Here is a 14,901-nt window from a genome sequence, read left to right as displayed (position 1 = left end):
CATAGTCCGAAAACATGCATTTTAGACTAATAAATGATCCACAATTGACCATATGAATGTGTTTTTGTCTACAAGTTAGCCAACCTGGACGTGCTTATCTGTCCAGGGTGTCTTTCCCTCCCTCGCAGGTTGGAAGGGCTCCAGCAGAGCCCCGTCACACTGAATAGAGATAAGTGGGGATAAATAATGAATGGCTGGATGAATCCTGGCATTGTCATTTTGGAATATCAGACCTTATGACATTAATCTGTTGCACCAGAATCCAATCTTTTTTGCTCTCCAACAAATATTTTATTTTTACAACCCTGACTTATACTGGATATTCTTACGCTCCACATATTCTTAATGCCCTTACATTCACACCTAAACATTGCCATAAGTTCTGTCGTCGATTGTCAATCTCCTTCCAGGTTTTAATAATGCAACAAGCAGATCTTAACCAAAGTCTAGCAGTTTCAGCAATAGTTTTTTTTTTATTTGATTCATTAATGTTTGATCAATAATTAGATTCTTCTAAAACAGAGCACACATCTTTTCCATAACCACAGGATTTAGTTTCCAACAAGCCTGGTTAAGGAAAGACAATCCCTCACTGCATCAGTAAGACTTACAGGAGGACTGTCTCAGAAAATTAGAATATTGTGATAAAGTTCTTTATTTTCTGTAATGCAATTAAAAAAACAAAAATGTCATACATTCTGGATTCATTACAAATCAACTGAAATATTGCAAGCCTTTTATTATTTTAATATTGCTGATTATGGTTTACAGTTTAAGATTAAGATTGACAGAATATTAATTTTTTATATATAATAATTTTTTGAGATAGGATATTTGAGTTTTCTTAAGCTGTAAGCCATGATCAGCAATATTAAAATAATAAAAGGCTTGCAATATTTCAGTTGAATTGTAATGAATCCAGAATGTATGACATTTTTGCATTACAGAAAATAAAGGACTTTATCACAATATTCTAATTTTCTGAGACAGTCCTGTATGAGAAAAAGGGGCCCATGTAGTGTAAAATTTGCCTGCGCACCCAATTCAATGTTGAGTTTTCTTAAGCTGTAAGCCATGATCAGCAATATTAAAATAATAAAAGGCTTGCAATATTACAGTTGATTTGTAATGAATCCAGAATGTATGACTGTGAGGAACCAGAGCGGCCTCCCCACGTACAAGGGGACAAGGCAAAACTGGACCTGGGTGATGAGGTGTAAAAAGAACCTTGCAGAGCGTAGAATGCCAAAAAATAAGGCTTTTTAATGTAAAATGTAAAGAAAACACAGACATACAGGCGGAAGGCAAAACCCATATTCTAATAAAAAAGGCACAATGGGGCATAGCCTCGCAACAAGCTTCCTCCATTCAGCAGCCTCCCTTTCTGGTATCCAGCCGCTGTTTTTAACCCCAGGCAGGGTGGAGAGGTTGATTGGACACAGGTGTACCACAATCAACAGAACCAGGCACACCTGTGTGCTGCTCCCCCGCAGACCACGCCCAATCCTCCACACACATTAAAAAAAAGTCCAGTGAGAAGGGGAGGGATTGCTCACTTTCTCACAATGACATTTTTGTTTTTTTAATTGCATTACAGAAAATCACAATATTCTAATTTTCTGAAACAGTCCTGCAGATAACTTGATGTCATCTAAAGAAACATTTGTTTTGTGTGAACTGTAGTAACACCAAGAGCCCACAAGAGGACACTGTTCTTTAAGTATCTGATAGGATCCAGCTTGGGCCTACCAAGGATGAAATGCATCTTCAGATGGTCATTGATGGTCATTGTCTGTGTCCCTGACACAACCTGAGACGCTTACGTTCAATGAAGAAGCAAAACATTGCTCTGCTTTCTCAGCCTTGTAGAATATAAACGCAAGTTTACCATAGGTGGATTCATGTGAGACTTGCAATATCAGGAACACACAAAAACAGCCATGCTCCCAAAGACTAAAGTTAGTTGTGGCCGAAGCACCAGGGTTTGGATCAGCCTGGGTTTCAGGTGTGATGTCGGCTGACATTGGTGCGCTGCTTTTTACTTGCTGTTCCATTTGGAGCTGGTTCGTCATATTGATTTGCACATAACTTTGATAGAAAGTTATGGGCAGTACTTGTCCTTTTTCAGATGGTTTGCATCGAAGCCTTCTCAGGTGAAGTTTCCGATTAAGTAGTATTTAAAGCCGTTTTCTTTTTTTTGTCTGCATATACAGGACTGTCTCAGGAAATTATAATATTGTGATAAAGTCCTTTATTTTCTGTAATGCAAAAACGTCATACATTCTGGATTCATTACAAATCAACTGAAATATTGCAAGCCTTTTATTATTTTAATATTGCTGATCATGGCTTACAGCTTAAGAAAACTCAAATATCCTATCTCAAAAAATATTAAAATAATAAAAGGCTTGCAATATTTCAGTTGATTTGTAATTAATCCAGAATGTATGACATTTTAGTTTTTTTAATTGCATTACAGAAAATAAAGAACTTTATCACAATATTCTAATTTTCTGAGACAGTCCTGTATATGCATTTTTAATATATAATATATATCATATATATCATATATATTTTAATATATCATATATATTTATTGTATTAATATATATTTATTTATATATATATATATATATATATATTTTTTTTTTTTAATGTGAAAGGGTGACATCCGCTGTTAGTCTGAAACGCAAAAAACACAGGGAAACGCACAACGAGCATACAAGCCCTGGAGATCTGTAAGACAAAAAACCAACAGACCCGAGAACAGGCAGAGACATAAGCAGCAACCATTTCAGGTCCATAGTGAATCAAAGCTCGGCTACTGCCATTATCTATTACCCAAAACTACGCCTAAAGCATAGTATATAAGTATAGATTGTTAATAGGCCAACTGGACAGTTGTAAAATGTTGGTCAGTCTGGTTTCAAATTGTCTATGGTTAAAGACACATACCTTCAATGATATAAATGCTCCCTAAAACGGCACGCTAACCCACCAAAATTGGTAATAAAGAAAAAACTATTCGTTTAGGAATATTAGAGATCGATACTTAAAAAAACAGGAAGAGGAAAAGAGCAGAGATATACATCTATAGAAACCTTGATATGTGCTGGGTTTATTTCCTTTCTAGTTGAAATGAAAACACGGAAGCATCCTCAGTACAGTCCTGCACGTTTAAAGCCCGAGAACTTTCATTACATCTGTCTAGTCTTGACCTTCATTATTTTCTGTTACATGCATGTATGAAAAATATCTCAAAGTCCACCAAGCACACACACGGGGAAAAAAACACAAAAAACAATCTCTTTTAATCAAATTGATCTCATCACAACATTGTCTTTGGTTTTCTAAATACTTCAAATTTAAACAATTATGACATTAGATAGTGAACTTAATTCATTGTCAAGAAAAAGCTACATATAGCAAATATTCCCACTGCGTTCACTGCTTAGTGCATAAACTTTTTTTTTCTTTTACTTGTCCAATAAGTCCACTTAGTTGCACATGTTGCACAAAAACCTCAGGTTTCTCATATTTTACATAGACAAATAAGTGGGGGTTTTGCAGGAACACTTCCACTGAACAGACTGTACAATAAAACAAAGTTGACAGTGTGTGAGCACTGTAAAAAAATACACTTATGATTATTTAGAGTAAAACATGGCAGAATGTGCATTATGATGGGAATGTAAAGGGGAATACCGAATTGTGTAAAAGTTCTCATGGTATTCCAACAGCTAACAAGTGGGTTGAAAACAACAGTAATACCGTTCACATCTCTGAAACACATCTCCTTCTTAAAACGTGAGGTTTCTTTAGACCAGAGTCAAATTATCGGAGGACCAAGGAACAAAAATCACAAAAATGTACAGTTTAAACTCAAACTACAAAAACAGTAAAAAAAAAAAAAAACGAAAAACAATAATTACAAAAAATGAACAAATTCCTTGTTTTTTTATGGCTTTTTAAATGAGAAATGGAAGGTGAAAGAGGAGCTGACTGTTTTGTACATTTCATTGGAGCGTTTGCTACGACAGGGCTCCTGATGAGATGTGTTTTTAGGCTCACTCTCACAGCCTTGCGTGGGAAACCTTGCAGAGAGGTGTGCATGCAGCACGTCGGGGGTGTGGCTGCATGGGTGGAGGGATAACCAGGTGGGGCACGCAGGGCAACACTGAAAGGTTACCGAGTTCTGCGACGGCATACATCCTTGTTGGCCGTGCTCACAAAGCCATATTTGCAGAAGCACTTATATGAGCCCACAGTGTTCACACAGCGCGCGTGCTTGCAGGGACCGGTGCGGCTGCCGGACTCTGCACACTCATCAATGTCTGCAACAAACAAGCACAAGTGCCTATTGGTGAGTGTCGGATGAAAAAAAAGAACAAGATACATTAAAACAATAAAAAATATTATAATATTACTATAAGAATATTGTGATAAAGTCCTTTATTTTCTGTAATGCAAAAATGTCATACATTCTGGATTCATTACAAATCAACTGAAATATTGCAAGCCTTTTATTATTTTAATATTGCTGATCACGGCTTACAGCTTAAGAAAACTCAAATATCCTATCTCAAAAAATTAGAATATTCTGGGAATCTTAATCTTAAACTGTAAGCCATAATCAGCAATATTAAAATAATAAAAGGCTTGCAATATTTCAGTTGATTTGTAATGAATCCACAATGTATGACATTTTTGTTTTTTTAATTGCATTACAGAAAATAAAGAACTTTATCACAATATTATAATTTTCTGAGACAGTCCTGTATATCGTATGGAAGAGTATTAGGGCCAAGCAGGAGAAAAATAAAAATTATATTTTAGAAGAGGAAGATTTTTTTTTCATTCTGCACTTAGAAAAAAAAGTCGAAATGTCGAGAAAAAAGTCAAAAAGTCGAGAATAATGTTGAAGTACAATTTTGAGAAAAAAGTCGATTATTCTCGAAATTTTGACTTTATTCACGAAATTTCGACTTTATTCTTGAAATTGTATCTCAACATTAATCTCGACATTTCAACTTTTTTCTCAAGATTTTGACTTTTTTCTCGAAGTGCACAATAAAAAAAAAATCTTCCCCTCTCAAATATTTTTTCTCCTGCATGGCCCTAATACTCTTCCGTAATATCGGCTAGAGTGTATAGATATTTGTATAAAATATTTGATGAACAAAATATAGAATGATTTTTGTTTATGTAGCAAGTACAAACCTATACAACGTGCGCGGGAGTGGTCTAGCCTGAAGCCTGGGTTACATTCACACATGGTGCCCAGATAGGAACGGACACAACGGCCATTTCCACAGCTGCACTCGTCTGAATCCTCTTCTGAACTGTCACCTTTGTACAAACAGGCAGGTGCAAAAGAGAAAATAAAGAATGAGCGTGTCACACTCACACAGCGCCACTGACCACAAAGATGCGGGAAAGGAATTCACCTGGGTTGTAGTTGACAAAAGCCGGCAGGAAATCCGGCTCCCCATCAGAATCAGTCTCCAGATGCATCTCACACAGACGACTGAACATCTCTGTATGCAAGAAACAAGCGTGTTTTCTTTGATTGATTAATTGATTGAATTGTTTATTTCGAACACATAAGGAAAAAAATATAAAATTTTAAAACAACTTCAAAACATACAGAAAAAAGCAACAACAACAAAAACGTAATACAAACAGGGAAAAAAAAAAACAGTGTCCGAAAATTTAACCCTGCCCCTTTGTTACCTCTATTATAAATTAAACATAAATATTAATAATAAATAGCTGCTAATTTACCTATTAGGCTACCGATTTTCCCATTGGTTGAGCCTTTGCACCTAACCAGCTCACAAACACAATCTTTCCTTAAAGGTATTGTGACATGAAAAACACATTTTTCTTGATTTTTTGTGTTTTGTTGGGTGTCTTGACATCAATTACACCCAAAAAACTGCTATTATAGCTACTGTTGAAAATGAGATGAAACTCGTAAAGAAATGGTTTGATGTAAATAAGTTATCTTTAAATATAAGTAAAACAAAGTTTATGATATTTGGGAACCGTAAAATAGATAAGGTAGTTAAATTGAGAATAGAAGATAAAGAAATAGAAAGGGTGTTTGAGACAAAATTTTTAGGTGTCATCATGGACCATAAATTAAATTGGAAGATGCATATTAATCATGTCAAATCTAAATTAGCTAAAAGCGGGCCTCCCCTGACCGGGGGGTGCACGGGCGGGCGCGACGGCGGGGTGGCACCATTCCCAGGTATCTATGTCTTATGTTGTCAGTATGAATGGGAGGATGTTGGACCGTTTCCCCCTCCGTCTGGGGGCTCCGGCGGCGCCGGGGGCGCCCTTGGAGGTACGGTGGGGCCCTTGCCCGGCTCGGGGGGCCGGCCCCCGTCTACTGGACGGCCGGTGGGGGGACGCGGGTGTCTTATCAGGGCCGGCTTTGCTGGTCCTGCTTCCTGGCTTCGGCCTCCGCTCCCCCTCTTGCCCCCCCTACACGATTCATACGCACATAGGCGAAAGGCGGGGGGTCCGGGTCGTGGGGGGCACTGTCCCGCGGGGCCTGGCACTCCCCGCCTCACGGTTTTAACAGCAAAATAGACACTGCACATTCAACACTTAATAAATACATTTGACAAGGACACGTAGTTCGGGAGGGGGGGGGGTCTGTGTCAATCGATACTTGGCCCTCCCTCCTCCCTGTTTTTATGGCATTAATCACATGCACTCAACACAAGGGGCGGGAGGGGGTCCCACATCACCCGCGTTCCCTCACCGGCCTGGGCCTGGGACGGGTGGGTCGGGTTACCCGGGCCTGGCGGGGCCCGCCGTGCAGCCTGGGGTGGCTTCTGGCGGTGCTGGATCCCCCCGGGGAGGGGGAAACGGTGCGTGATTGTATGTCTGTGTCGGTGGGAATGCGGTATGGAAGGGTCCTGCCATGGAGGATTTGAGCCTCCATTGGCAGGACATCAAAAACTTAATAATTTATCAATATTATTTTATACAAAGATGGTTATTATTATTATTATTATTAGTATTATTATTAGTATTATTATTATTATTATTATGTATAGTATATTATATTATTATTAGTATAGGTATCGAATAGGTGAATGGATGAATGAATGGGATGCCTGGGTCTGGGGCCCTCCGTTGTCGGGCCTGCGCGGGTGTCGCCTTGTTGGGGGGTTCCCTCTCTCCGGGCCCGTCTCCGGTCCCCCCCGCTGCCTCTACGGCGGGGCGCCCCTCTGGTCTTGGAGGGCCACTTTCGTGGGGGACGGGTGCGCCTGCCCGCGTCGGCGGCCGGGGCGGCTCTGTCTCTCCGGGCAGGCTGGCCCCCTGCCGGGTGGGGGTCGTTGGCCTGAAGGGTGAGGGCCTCCTGGCCGCGTGTCCGGCCCGGACCGGGTGGCCGGGGATTGCCTGGGTCGCGGTCAGCCGCCGCGGGATCCCTGGCTGCTTCTTTCCGCGCCGTGGGGGCCCCGCCCGCGGGCCCCCTCGGCCGCCGCCGGGTGGGGGGGGGGCCTCGCAGGCGGTGGGTTGCCTCCCTCCTACTTCTCCCCTCTGTGGGGTTGCCGGTGGCCTGGGTTCCGGGCTCTTCCTTGTCGGCCTCTGGTCTCGCGGGTGGCGGGGTTGCTCCCCCCCCTCCCCCACTATAGATACACTTCAGGTGGAGCTTTGTTTGGTTTATTACACACACACACACACACACACACACACACACACACATACACACACACACACACACACATACACACACACATATAGTCATTTAGTCACATGCATACACACACACACACACACACACACACATGCATGATCATATACATACACACACACACACACATAGACATACACACTGGCTTGTTCACCTGCATGCTGGCTCTCTAGTTTTTGGGTTTAGGTAGCGGTAGCGATAGCTTAGCTCAGACTGCGATCAGATCTCAAGATTTAGGTCGATTGCTGTTCGTGTTTTGGATGGCTCCGTGCCGGTTTCGTGCTTTGTTTGTGGTTTTTTTGTTGCAGATTTCCAGTGCTTGACGTGTGTCTCCGTGTGTTCCTGCTTCCTGGATTGGCAGTGGATGTCGTCACCCCCCCACCCACCCCCCCCAAAAAAAAAAAAAAAAAAAAAAAAAACACTGGGTTTGTATGTGTATATTTATGTATGTCTACGCATATGTGTGCGTATATATATGTATATATTACATATAGTAATAATGCACATATATACACTTTTGGTTTCTACCGTTATGGTATCAATCAATAATATGTGTGCAGACAAGGTGAAGAAAAAAAAAAAAAAAAAAAAAAAAAAAAAAAAAAAAAAAAAAATAAATTAGCTAAATCAATAGCCATATTATATAAGGTAAAAGATATGTTGAACCAGCGTGCTTTGTATATTTTGTATTGCACTATGTTTTTTCCATACATCACATACTGTTTAGAAATATGGGGGAGTGCATATTTTACCCATACTAAACCGATCTTTATTCTTCAAAAAAGAGCGGTAAGGATTATCACAAAATCAAATTATAGAGAACCATCAAATGAATTATTTATTAAATTAAGGGCATTTAAATTCTTGGATTTAGTGGAATACAAAATAGCACTGATAATGTACAAAGTGTTCAACAGATTGTTACCTAGTAAAATTGTAAGCATGTTTAAAATAAGGATAAGTAGATATGAGCTTCGAGGGAAACATATGATTGAAAAACCAAAGTCTAGGACTAAAATTAAAGATCAATGTATTACTGTAAGGGGAGTAAATATATGGAATGCACTTGATGATAAATTGAAGATGTGCCAGTCGATTTATGCTTTCAAACGTTTGTTTAAGTTTAATGTGTTTGAAAAATATGAGGGATCCAGTAGATGATACTATTACTGAATTATGTTTTGGGATTGTGTAAACAATATGATTTATTTTTTTATATTATGTTTTGTATGTTTGATCTGAATAAGTTGATCATGTGAGAAGGGTAGGCGTAAATAAGCAATAGCTTCAGCCTATTCCTTTTCGGTTAGGTCTCGTTTGTTTTTTTATGTGAACTAATGCTTTCAGTGGTGACTACATTATGAATGACCTGACCGAAATAAATATATTTTCATTCATTCATTCATTCATTCATTCATTCATTCATTCATTCAAAAAACAACGAACTTTTAACATTCAGTGTATTATGTGCTTTCTGGGATTTTCCGCATAACTGTGCAAAAACGGCGCACCTGGTTTGGTGGCGGGCCGTGACGTCAGGGCCCGCTAAATCACCGCCCCCTCCACCCAGCTCCCTGCCTCCTCTCCTCTCCAGCGCACCATAAAGGCTGATTTATGGTTCCGCGTTACACCGACGCAGTCCCTACGGCGTAGGGTTACGTGGCGACGCGCTACGTACGCTGAACCCTACGGCGTAGGCTCTGTGTCGATTTAACGCGGACCATAAATCAGGCTTAACACGGAGCAGTTTAGAGCCTCTTCTGTTCTAATCACTGGAGGAAAACTGCTAAGAAGACCCGCGGCCACTGACTGGACTTAAGATAAGGAGACACTGCTGCTTGCATGCCTTTATTTTTATGATTGTTTGCTGTGGACTGTCTGCTTCGCCCTGCTCCTTTTCCGTGCATGCTTCGCCTGTCGCTCCCGGCTTTAACTCTCCGACGCCGCTGTGAGCTGCGGTCCCGGTCCTCTGGTCCCGGTTGGACTTCATCCTCGGGCTGTAGTCGCCCTGTCTGGGCTGTGTGTCGGTGTTTGTGGTTTGGTGTGCGCGCGTGTGTGTGAAGACGGCAGAAGTGTGTAGCGGTTGGTTGGAGGAGGTTTGGAGGAGGGGCGGCGCAATGATTGACAGGAAAGGGGAAAAAGGACCCGTTTTTCACGGCGCAAAAAAACACTGTAATAAAAAGCCAGGAATGGAGTACTAGAGTGAAGTTTTTCTTGTTACACTCTTTTAGACACATTTGAGGGATGTTGGCCAAGACTTTTAATAGTGTTAAAAGCATGTTAAAAATGATGTCACAATACCTTTAACATAACTCCTCCTCAATCAAATAACTTCCCAGAACTTCCTTTTTGTACCGTTTTTTAAATTGATTTATATTTGTACATTGCTTCAACCCATCACCCAACCCATTCCATAGATCCACTCCAACAACTGAGATACACATGATTTTCCTTTTAGAATTAACATATTGTTTTTTTAAATTAAATTTTCCTCTTAAATTATAACCCCCTTCCCTGTCCCAAAACATTTTCTGTAAATTGCCTGGAAGTGAATCAGTTCTCGCTTTGAATATGATTTGTAGAGTTTTTAGTTTGACAATGTCCCAGAAGAAAATAGTCCAGTTTCTTTTAGTCCAAAAGAAAAAGGAAAGTGGTGGCCAGTAGGTGGAAGTGATCTCGCTGAGGCTCACCTGAGTTTCTGGGAGGACAGGTGTTGCACTCGGGCCCCCAGCCGCGGCCGTAGTGACAGCAGCACTCCGAGTACGTCACCACCACGTCTTTCCGGGGCCTGCTGCAGATGAGACCCTCGTCCACCTGCACGAAGCACACGTCCTTGTGTGCCGCTGTGCGATCTAGGTCACAAAAAAAAGAAGCAGACGAGGCATGAGATATTCTCAGTCTCTCATTTGCAGCAATATCAATAGTTAAATCAGTATATTTAACGGCAATAGTCCCTCTGGACGTCTTTTAAACACCCAGGGTCATCTAAGGGTATTCCACACGTGTCATTCAAAAGTGCTTTCGGATGACAAAAAAACCTTTTCTAAGGTCTTGGAACTATTGGAGACGTTTCTATTGTCTTTTGTGCGTCCACACTATAGGAACTGCAGCGTATTGGAGTTCATACAGCTGCTTCTATAGGATCTTTTTTGAGCACAACACATACAGAACATACCATGACAAGATCAAAAATTAAACATCTCTAAAAAGACTGCCATATATAAGTTCTTAACTTCATCTCTAAAAAGGTACAACTGGGAAACTTAGGATTTCTTGAACTGAATCATGAATCTCACCTCCCGCCATAATGAGCTGTGATGCCAATGCAACCAAAGAAAAAGCTCGTAGAGGTTTTTATTTTTGGTCCATAGGCACCTTTTCACTGAAAGGAATCACAGTAATTCTGTGAACCCTTTCCAATTTTCTAAGATCCTGTATAAAATCACGTAGACCTCAAAAGAGAATAGTGCATTCCAGCATGACCTGCATCCCTGCATCAGTGAAACATGGTCCGGGTAGCATCATGGTTTGGGCCTGTTTGCTGTTTCAGGGTCAAAGAGTGCATTTAATTGTAAAGATGGCAAGAATAATATCTTTCTAATGCTAGGCAAATCAATTCCACACACATTTAGCTCTTGCAAGTTCGCCTTAGGCTTGGTATTTATACATCCAAACCCCAATACCCTTACAGAAGTGGCATAAATGGTACAGAAAGTCACTCACACTCTTCTGCAGACTCTGCTCACTGATTGAATAAGTCAAAGTTAGGTTTCTGCTGGAGTCATAGTGACCTGCAGCACACATACGGGGAGATTTACTCTTGATTTGTGCCTGACACTTGGCTGTTGGTGTAATTTAGAAAAAGATGCACAACGGTAAGTTACACCTAAAGTACTTTTCCTTTCAGAGCACAACACACACAGAGTTATCCTGAGCTCTGTGCTGCAAAAAACCACCGCAGACTGTGCAAATATTTAGCGTTGAAAAGCAAGCTTGACATATTGTGCGCTTGGCATGGCTGTGATAATTGCTGCAGAAAGGATGCGCAGATCGTGTGGTTAAAGTGAACGAATGCATTATTTATATTTCAAACAAAACATAAAAAATTACTGTAAATTAACAATATTAGATATTATTATGTTATTACCAGTACTCGAGTTGAGGGGGGATGGCATCCCCCCTGAAATAAAAACGGTCCAAATCATCCCCCCCTGTAAAACTGCCATCCCCCCTTTCCATCCCTTATGTCATTTCATCAATGAATGTGGTTTTACTGCTATTTCAACATTTAGAGTCATCACCAGAAAAATAACTTTAACTTATTTGACAATTTTCACCTGTTTCAAGTAGATTTCCACTTGAAATAAGTAGAAAAATCTGCCAGTGGGACAAGATTTATCTTCTTATTACAACCAAAAAATCTTGTTCCACTGGCAGATTTTTCTACTTATTTTAAGTGAAAATCTACTTAAAACAGGTGAAAATTTTTGTTTTTTCCAGTGATGAGTCTTGTTTTAAGTGTAATGAGATTTTTTTTACTAAAATGAGACATTTTAACTAGAAATAAGACAAATATTCTTAAGATTTTGAGTTTTTGCAGTGATCCATGTTACTTATCCTGTGAAGGACAGAGTTATATTGATAAGTTCAGAAAAGTGTTTTTATTGTTGTGTTTTGATGTATTTGATGTAAGCCCAGTGGATATTTAAAGCTTACAGAAGGCTGCATTTAACTGCTGCTATGTCATTCCTGCAGTATTTCTGCAGCTGTTTTGGTCACTGCTATTATTTGTAATATATTATATTATTTGTAATCAGCACAAATTATCTGTCCCCATATGATAAAATCCACCATCCCCCCTGATTTTTTTTTACAACTCGAGTACTGGTTATTACTATTAGGCTTTGGTCGCTTTTCAGTAGTTTCCAGATGCCAGGAGTGTCCGATTTTATCATAACATATCCATTTGATTACTATTACTAACACAGACAAAAAGACACAAACTGCTTTTGGAAAGATACACATGCAGGGGAAAGTGCTGAAAGGTGTTACATTTTCCTCGCAGCAAATGTACTTGTATCCGTTTTTTCCACAGATACAAAAGAAACTGGTGTCTTGTCTAAAAATGGAAAAAATGTCCCCATAAAGTGGGTCAAAGGGGGAAAGGCTTTAACAGCCACAGTAGACAGCGACTGAGTGGACATACAAAGACCAACATGAGCGGCTGATGTGAAAGGGAAGGCCAACTCGTTTTTTAGCGGACTGGCTCAGGCGAGCTGATTTTACCCACCGTCATAGACGCACTGTTTCAGCGCCGCACTGAAGGTGAGGGGAGGGTCGCAAAAACAGTGAAAGGAGCCGGGCGTGTTCTCACACCTCCCATTCTTACAGTATGAGGGGTCCTGGCACTCATTCACATCTGCAAAGGGCACCACAGACACTAGTTACAGTATGAACATCTACTTGGGGCTTGTGTTACAGCATGAATTTCAGAATAATCCAGTCCAAATAAATGCTCCATTTGTAACGTTAACTGCACATTTTGTACTTTTATCTTGGTTTTGATTTAGTTTTTTCTTAATAAATATGCTCTTTGTGTAACTGGACAACTCAGAGCAGAATAAACATAATTCTGAAACAGTACCAAATGAAAAATGAACATTTCAAGCTCTCGGAGCAACATTGGTTGTGGTGATGTTGCACTTGCTTAAATAACAATGTAACAATGTTTTTGCTCATGTCAAAGGCGCACATGCAAGTCCATGTTTTTCTCAATTCCTTGTCTCCAGCTATCCATTCTTGTGTCAATATCTGCAAGGGGAGCAAGTCAAATGGCTCAAATCATCACCCCCGAACCTCCATACTTTGCAGTTGGAATGAGGTGTTCCTGCTTATTCTCTGTTTTTTTTTGTTGTTTTTTTTTTTTACCAAACCTGATACTATTAATAACCGTATTTTCCACACTATAAGACACACCTAAAAGCCTTTCATTTTCTCAAAAACCGGCAGTGCGCCTTATAATGCGGTGCGCCTTATATATGGAAAAAGTTTCGAAATATATCATTCATTGAAGGTGCGCCTTATATTGCGGTGCACTTTATAGTGCGGAAAATACGGTATATACAAAGATCTTCACTTTGCTCTCGTTGGCCAAAGGACGTTGTTCCATGAGGTTTTACAGTTTCTTGGTGGAACTTTGCAAACCTGTCATGTTCCTTTTACAACGAAGAGTTTTTTTCCCTTGAATCTTTACCAATAAGTCGTACTTGTGCTGTCTTTGTTCAATTACACTAGAGTCTGGGATTTAGCTCTTGGGCTTTTTTTCTTCTTCTCTGAACATCGCAAAATCTGAATGGGGGACTTGCTTGCCTCAATCCAGGAAAGACTGGCAACGGTCTTAAAAGCTAGTATTCTTTCTGACTGTTGAATTCTTGGCTAGAATTCTGATCTATTTTTAGAAACGACTTTAAAATCCGTTTTAGATCGATGGGCAGCAACAGTTACTTCTCTGAGAACAATGCTGATGTCTTTCCTCTTTGGCATTGTGCCAAAGGTTTTGCTTTCGCAGAAATGTTTACATCTGGCTGCGACTTACACTCTTAACTCATTCAGAAAGTCAAGTGTGTTTTTCACTCACTGCTTCTGTATTTATGAATAATTACACAGTTTTTATTAATAATACTAATAAGTAAAAACACAGTGTAATATTCCATGTGTTGCTTGTCATTTCAGTCATTTTGTTATTTCTCTCATATTCAAGTACATTCATCCTTTTCATAAATCTAAGCAAAATGTCCCAAAATAGCAAAGAAAAACATGTCTTAGGTGTAAAAATATAATTGTCAACTTGTTATAGTTTATACTGCACTGTTAAATGTGGAAAAGACAAATAGAGTGCTGCAATAATAGGAACAATCATTCGTTCTCACTGACTTGCAGCCATAAGCATAACTAGAAATGTGCTTCAGCTTCAACCGTCTGTTAAAAGGATGTAATCTGACTTCGGCTGTGAGGAAACATCTTCAATTCAGCAATGACAAGACAAAGAGATTGGGCCGAGTATACAGTTGCACTCTGGCGCACCATGGCGGCCAAGAAAAATCATCTGGAGGCTTTTAGTAGATATTAATCTGACACCAGCACACTCCGAGATGAAGCTGTACTTATTGACACTGACACTCCACGAC

General features: G+C 40.1%; 1 protein-coding gene across 4 annotated transcripts in view; it reads right to left on the bottom strand.

Moving 5' to 3' along the window:
• Positions 1-3,080: 3,080 nt before the first annotated feature.
• Positions 3,081-14,901, bottom strand: part of LOC133459430 (latent-transforming growth factor beta-binding protein 3-like) — a 43,091-nt gene continuing 31,270 nt past the window's right edge. For 3 of the 4 annotated variants that reach the window (XM_061739332.1, XM_061739333.1, XM_061739335.1), the window contains 5 exons: positions 13,005-13,133; positions 10,405-10,566; positions 5,448-5,537; positions 5,221-5,349; positions 3,081-4,334 (listed from right to left, as the gene is read on the bottom strand). In XM_061739332.1, coding sequence (XP_061595316.1) covers positions 4,186-4,334; positions 5,221-5,349; positions 5,448-5,537; positions 10,405-10,566; positions 13,005-13,133 — 659 coding nt within the window. In that variant the 3' untranslated portion in view covers positions 3,081-4,185. The remainder of the gene's footprint in view (positions 4,335-5,220; positions 5,350-5,447; positions 5,538-10,404; positions 10,567-13,004; positions 13,134-14,901) is intronic. The other variant, XM_061739334.1, reaches the window with a different exon arrangement.

This window comes from Cololabis saira, chromosome 14 (assembly GCF_033807715.1).
Source record: "Cololabis saira isolate AMF1-May2022 chromosome 14, fColSai1.1, whole genome shotgun sequence".
In the NCBI taxonomy this organism is placed as follows: Eukaryota; Metazoa; Chordata; class Actinopteri; order Beloniformes; family Belonidae; genus Cololabis; species Cololabis saira.
Note: the sequence above shows the minus strand (reverse complement) of the source record. Positions and strands in the feature narration are given on the sequence as shown.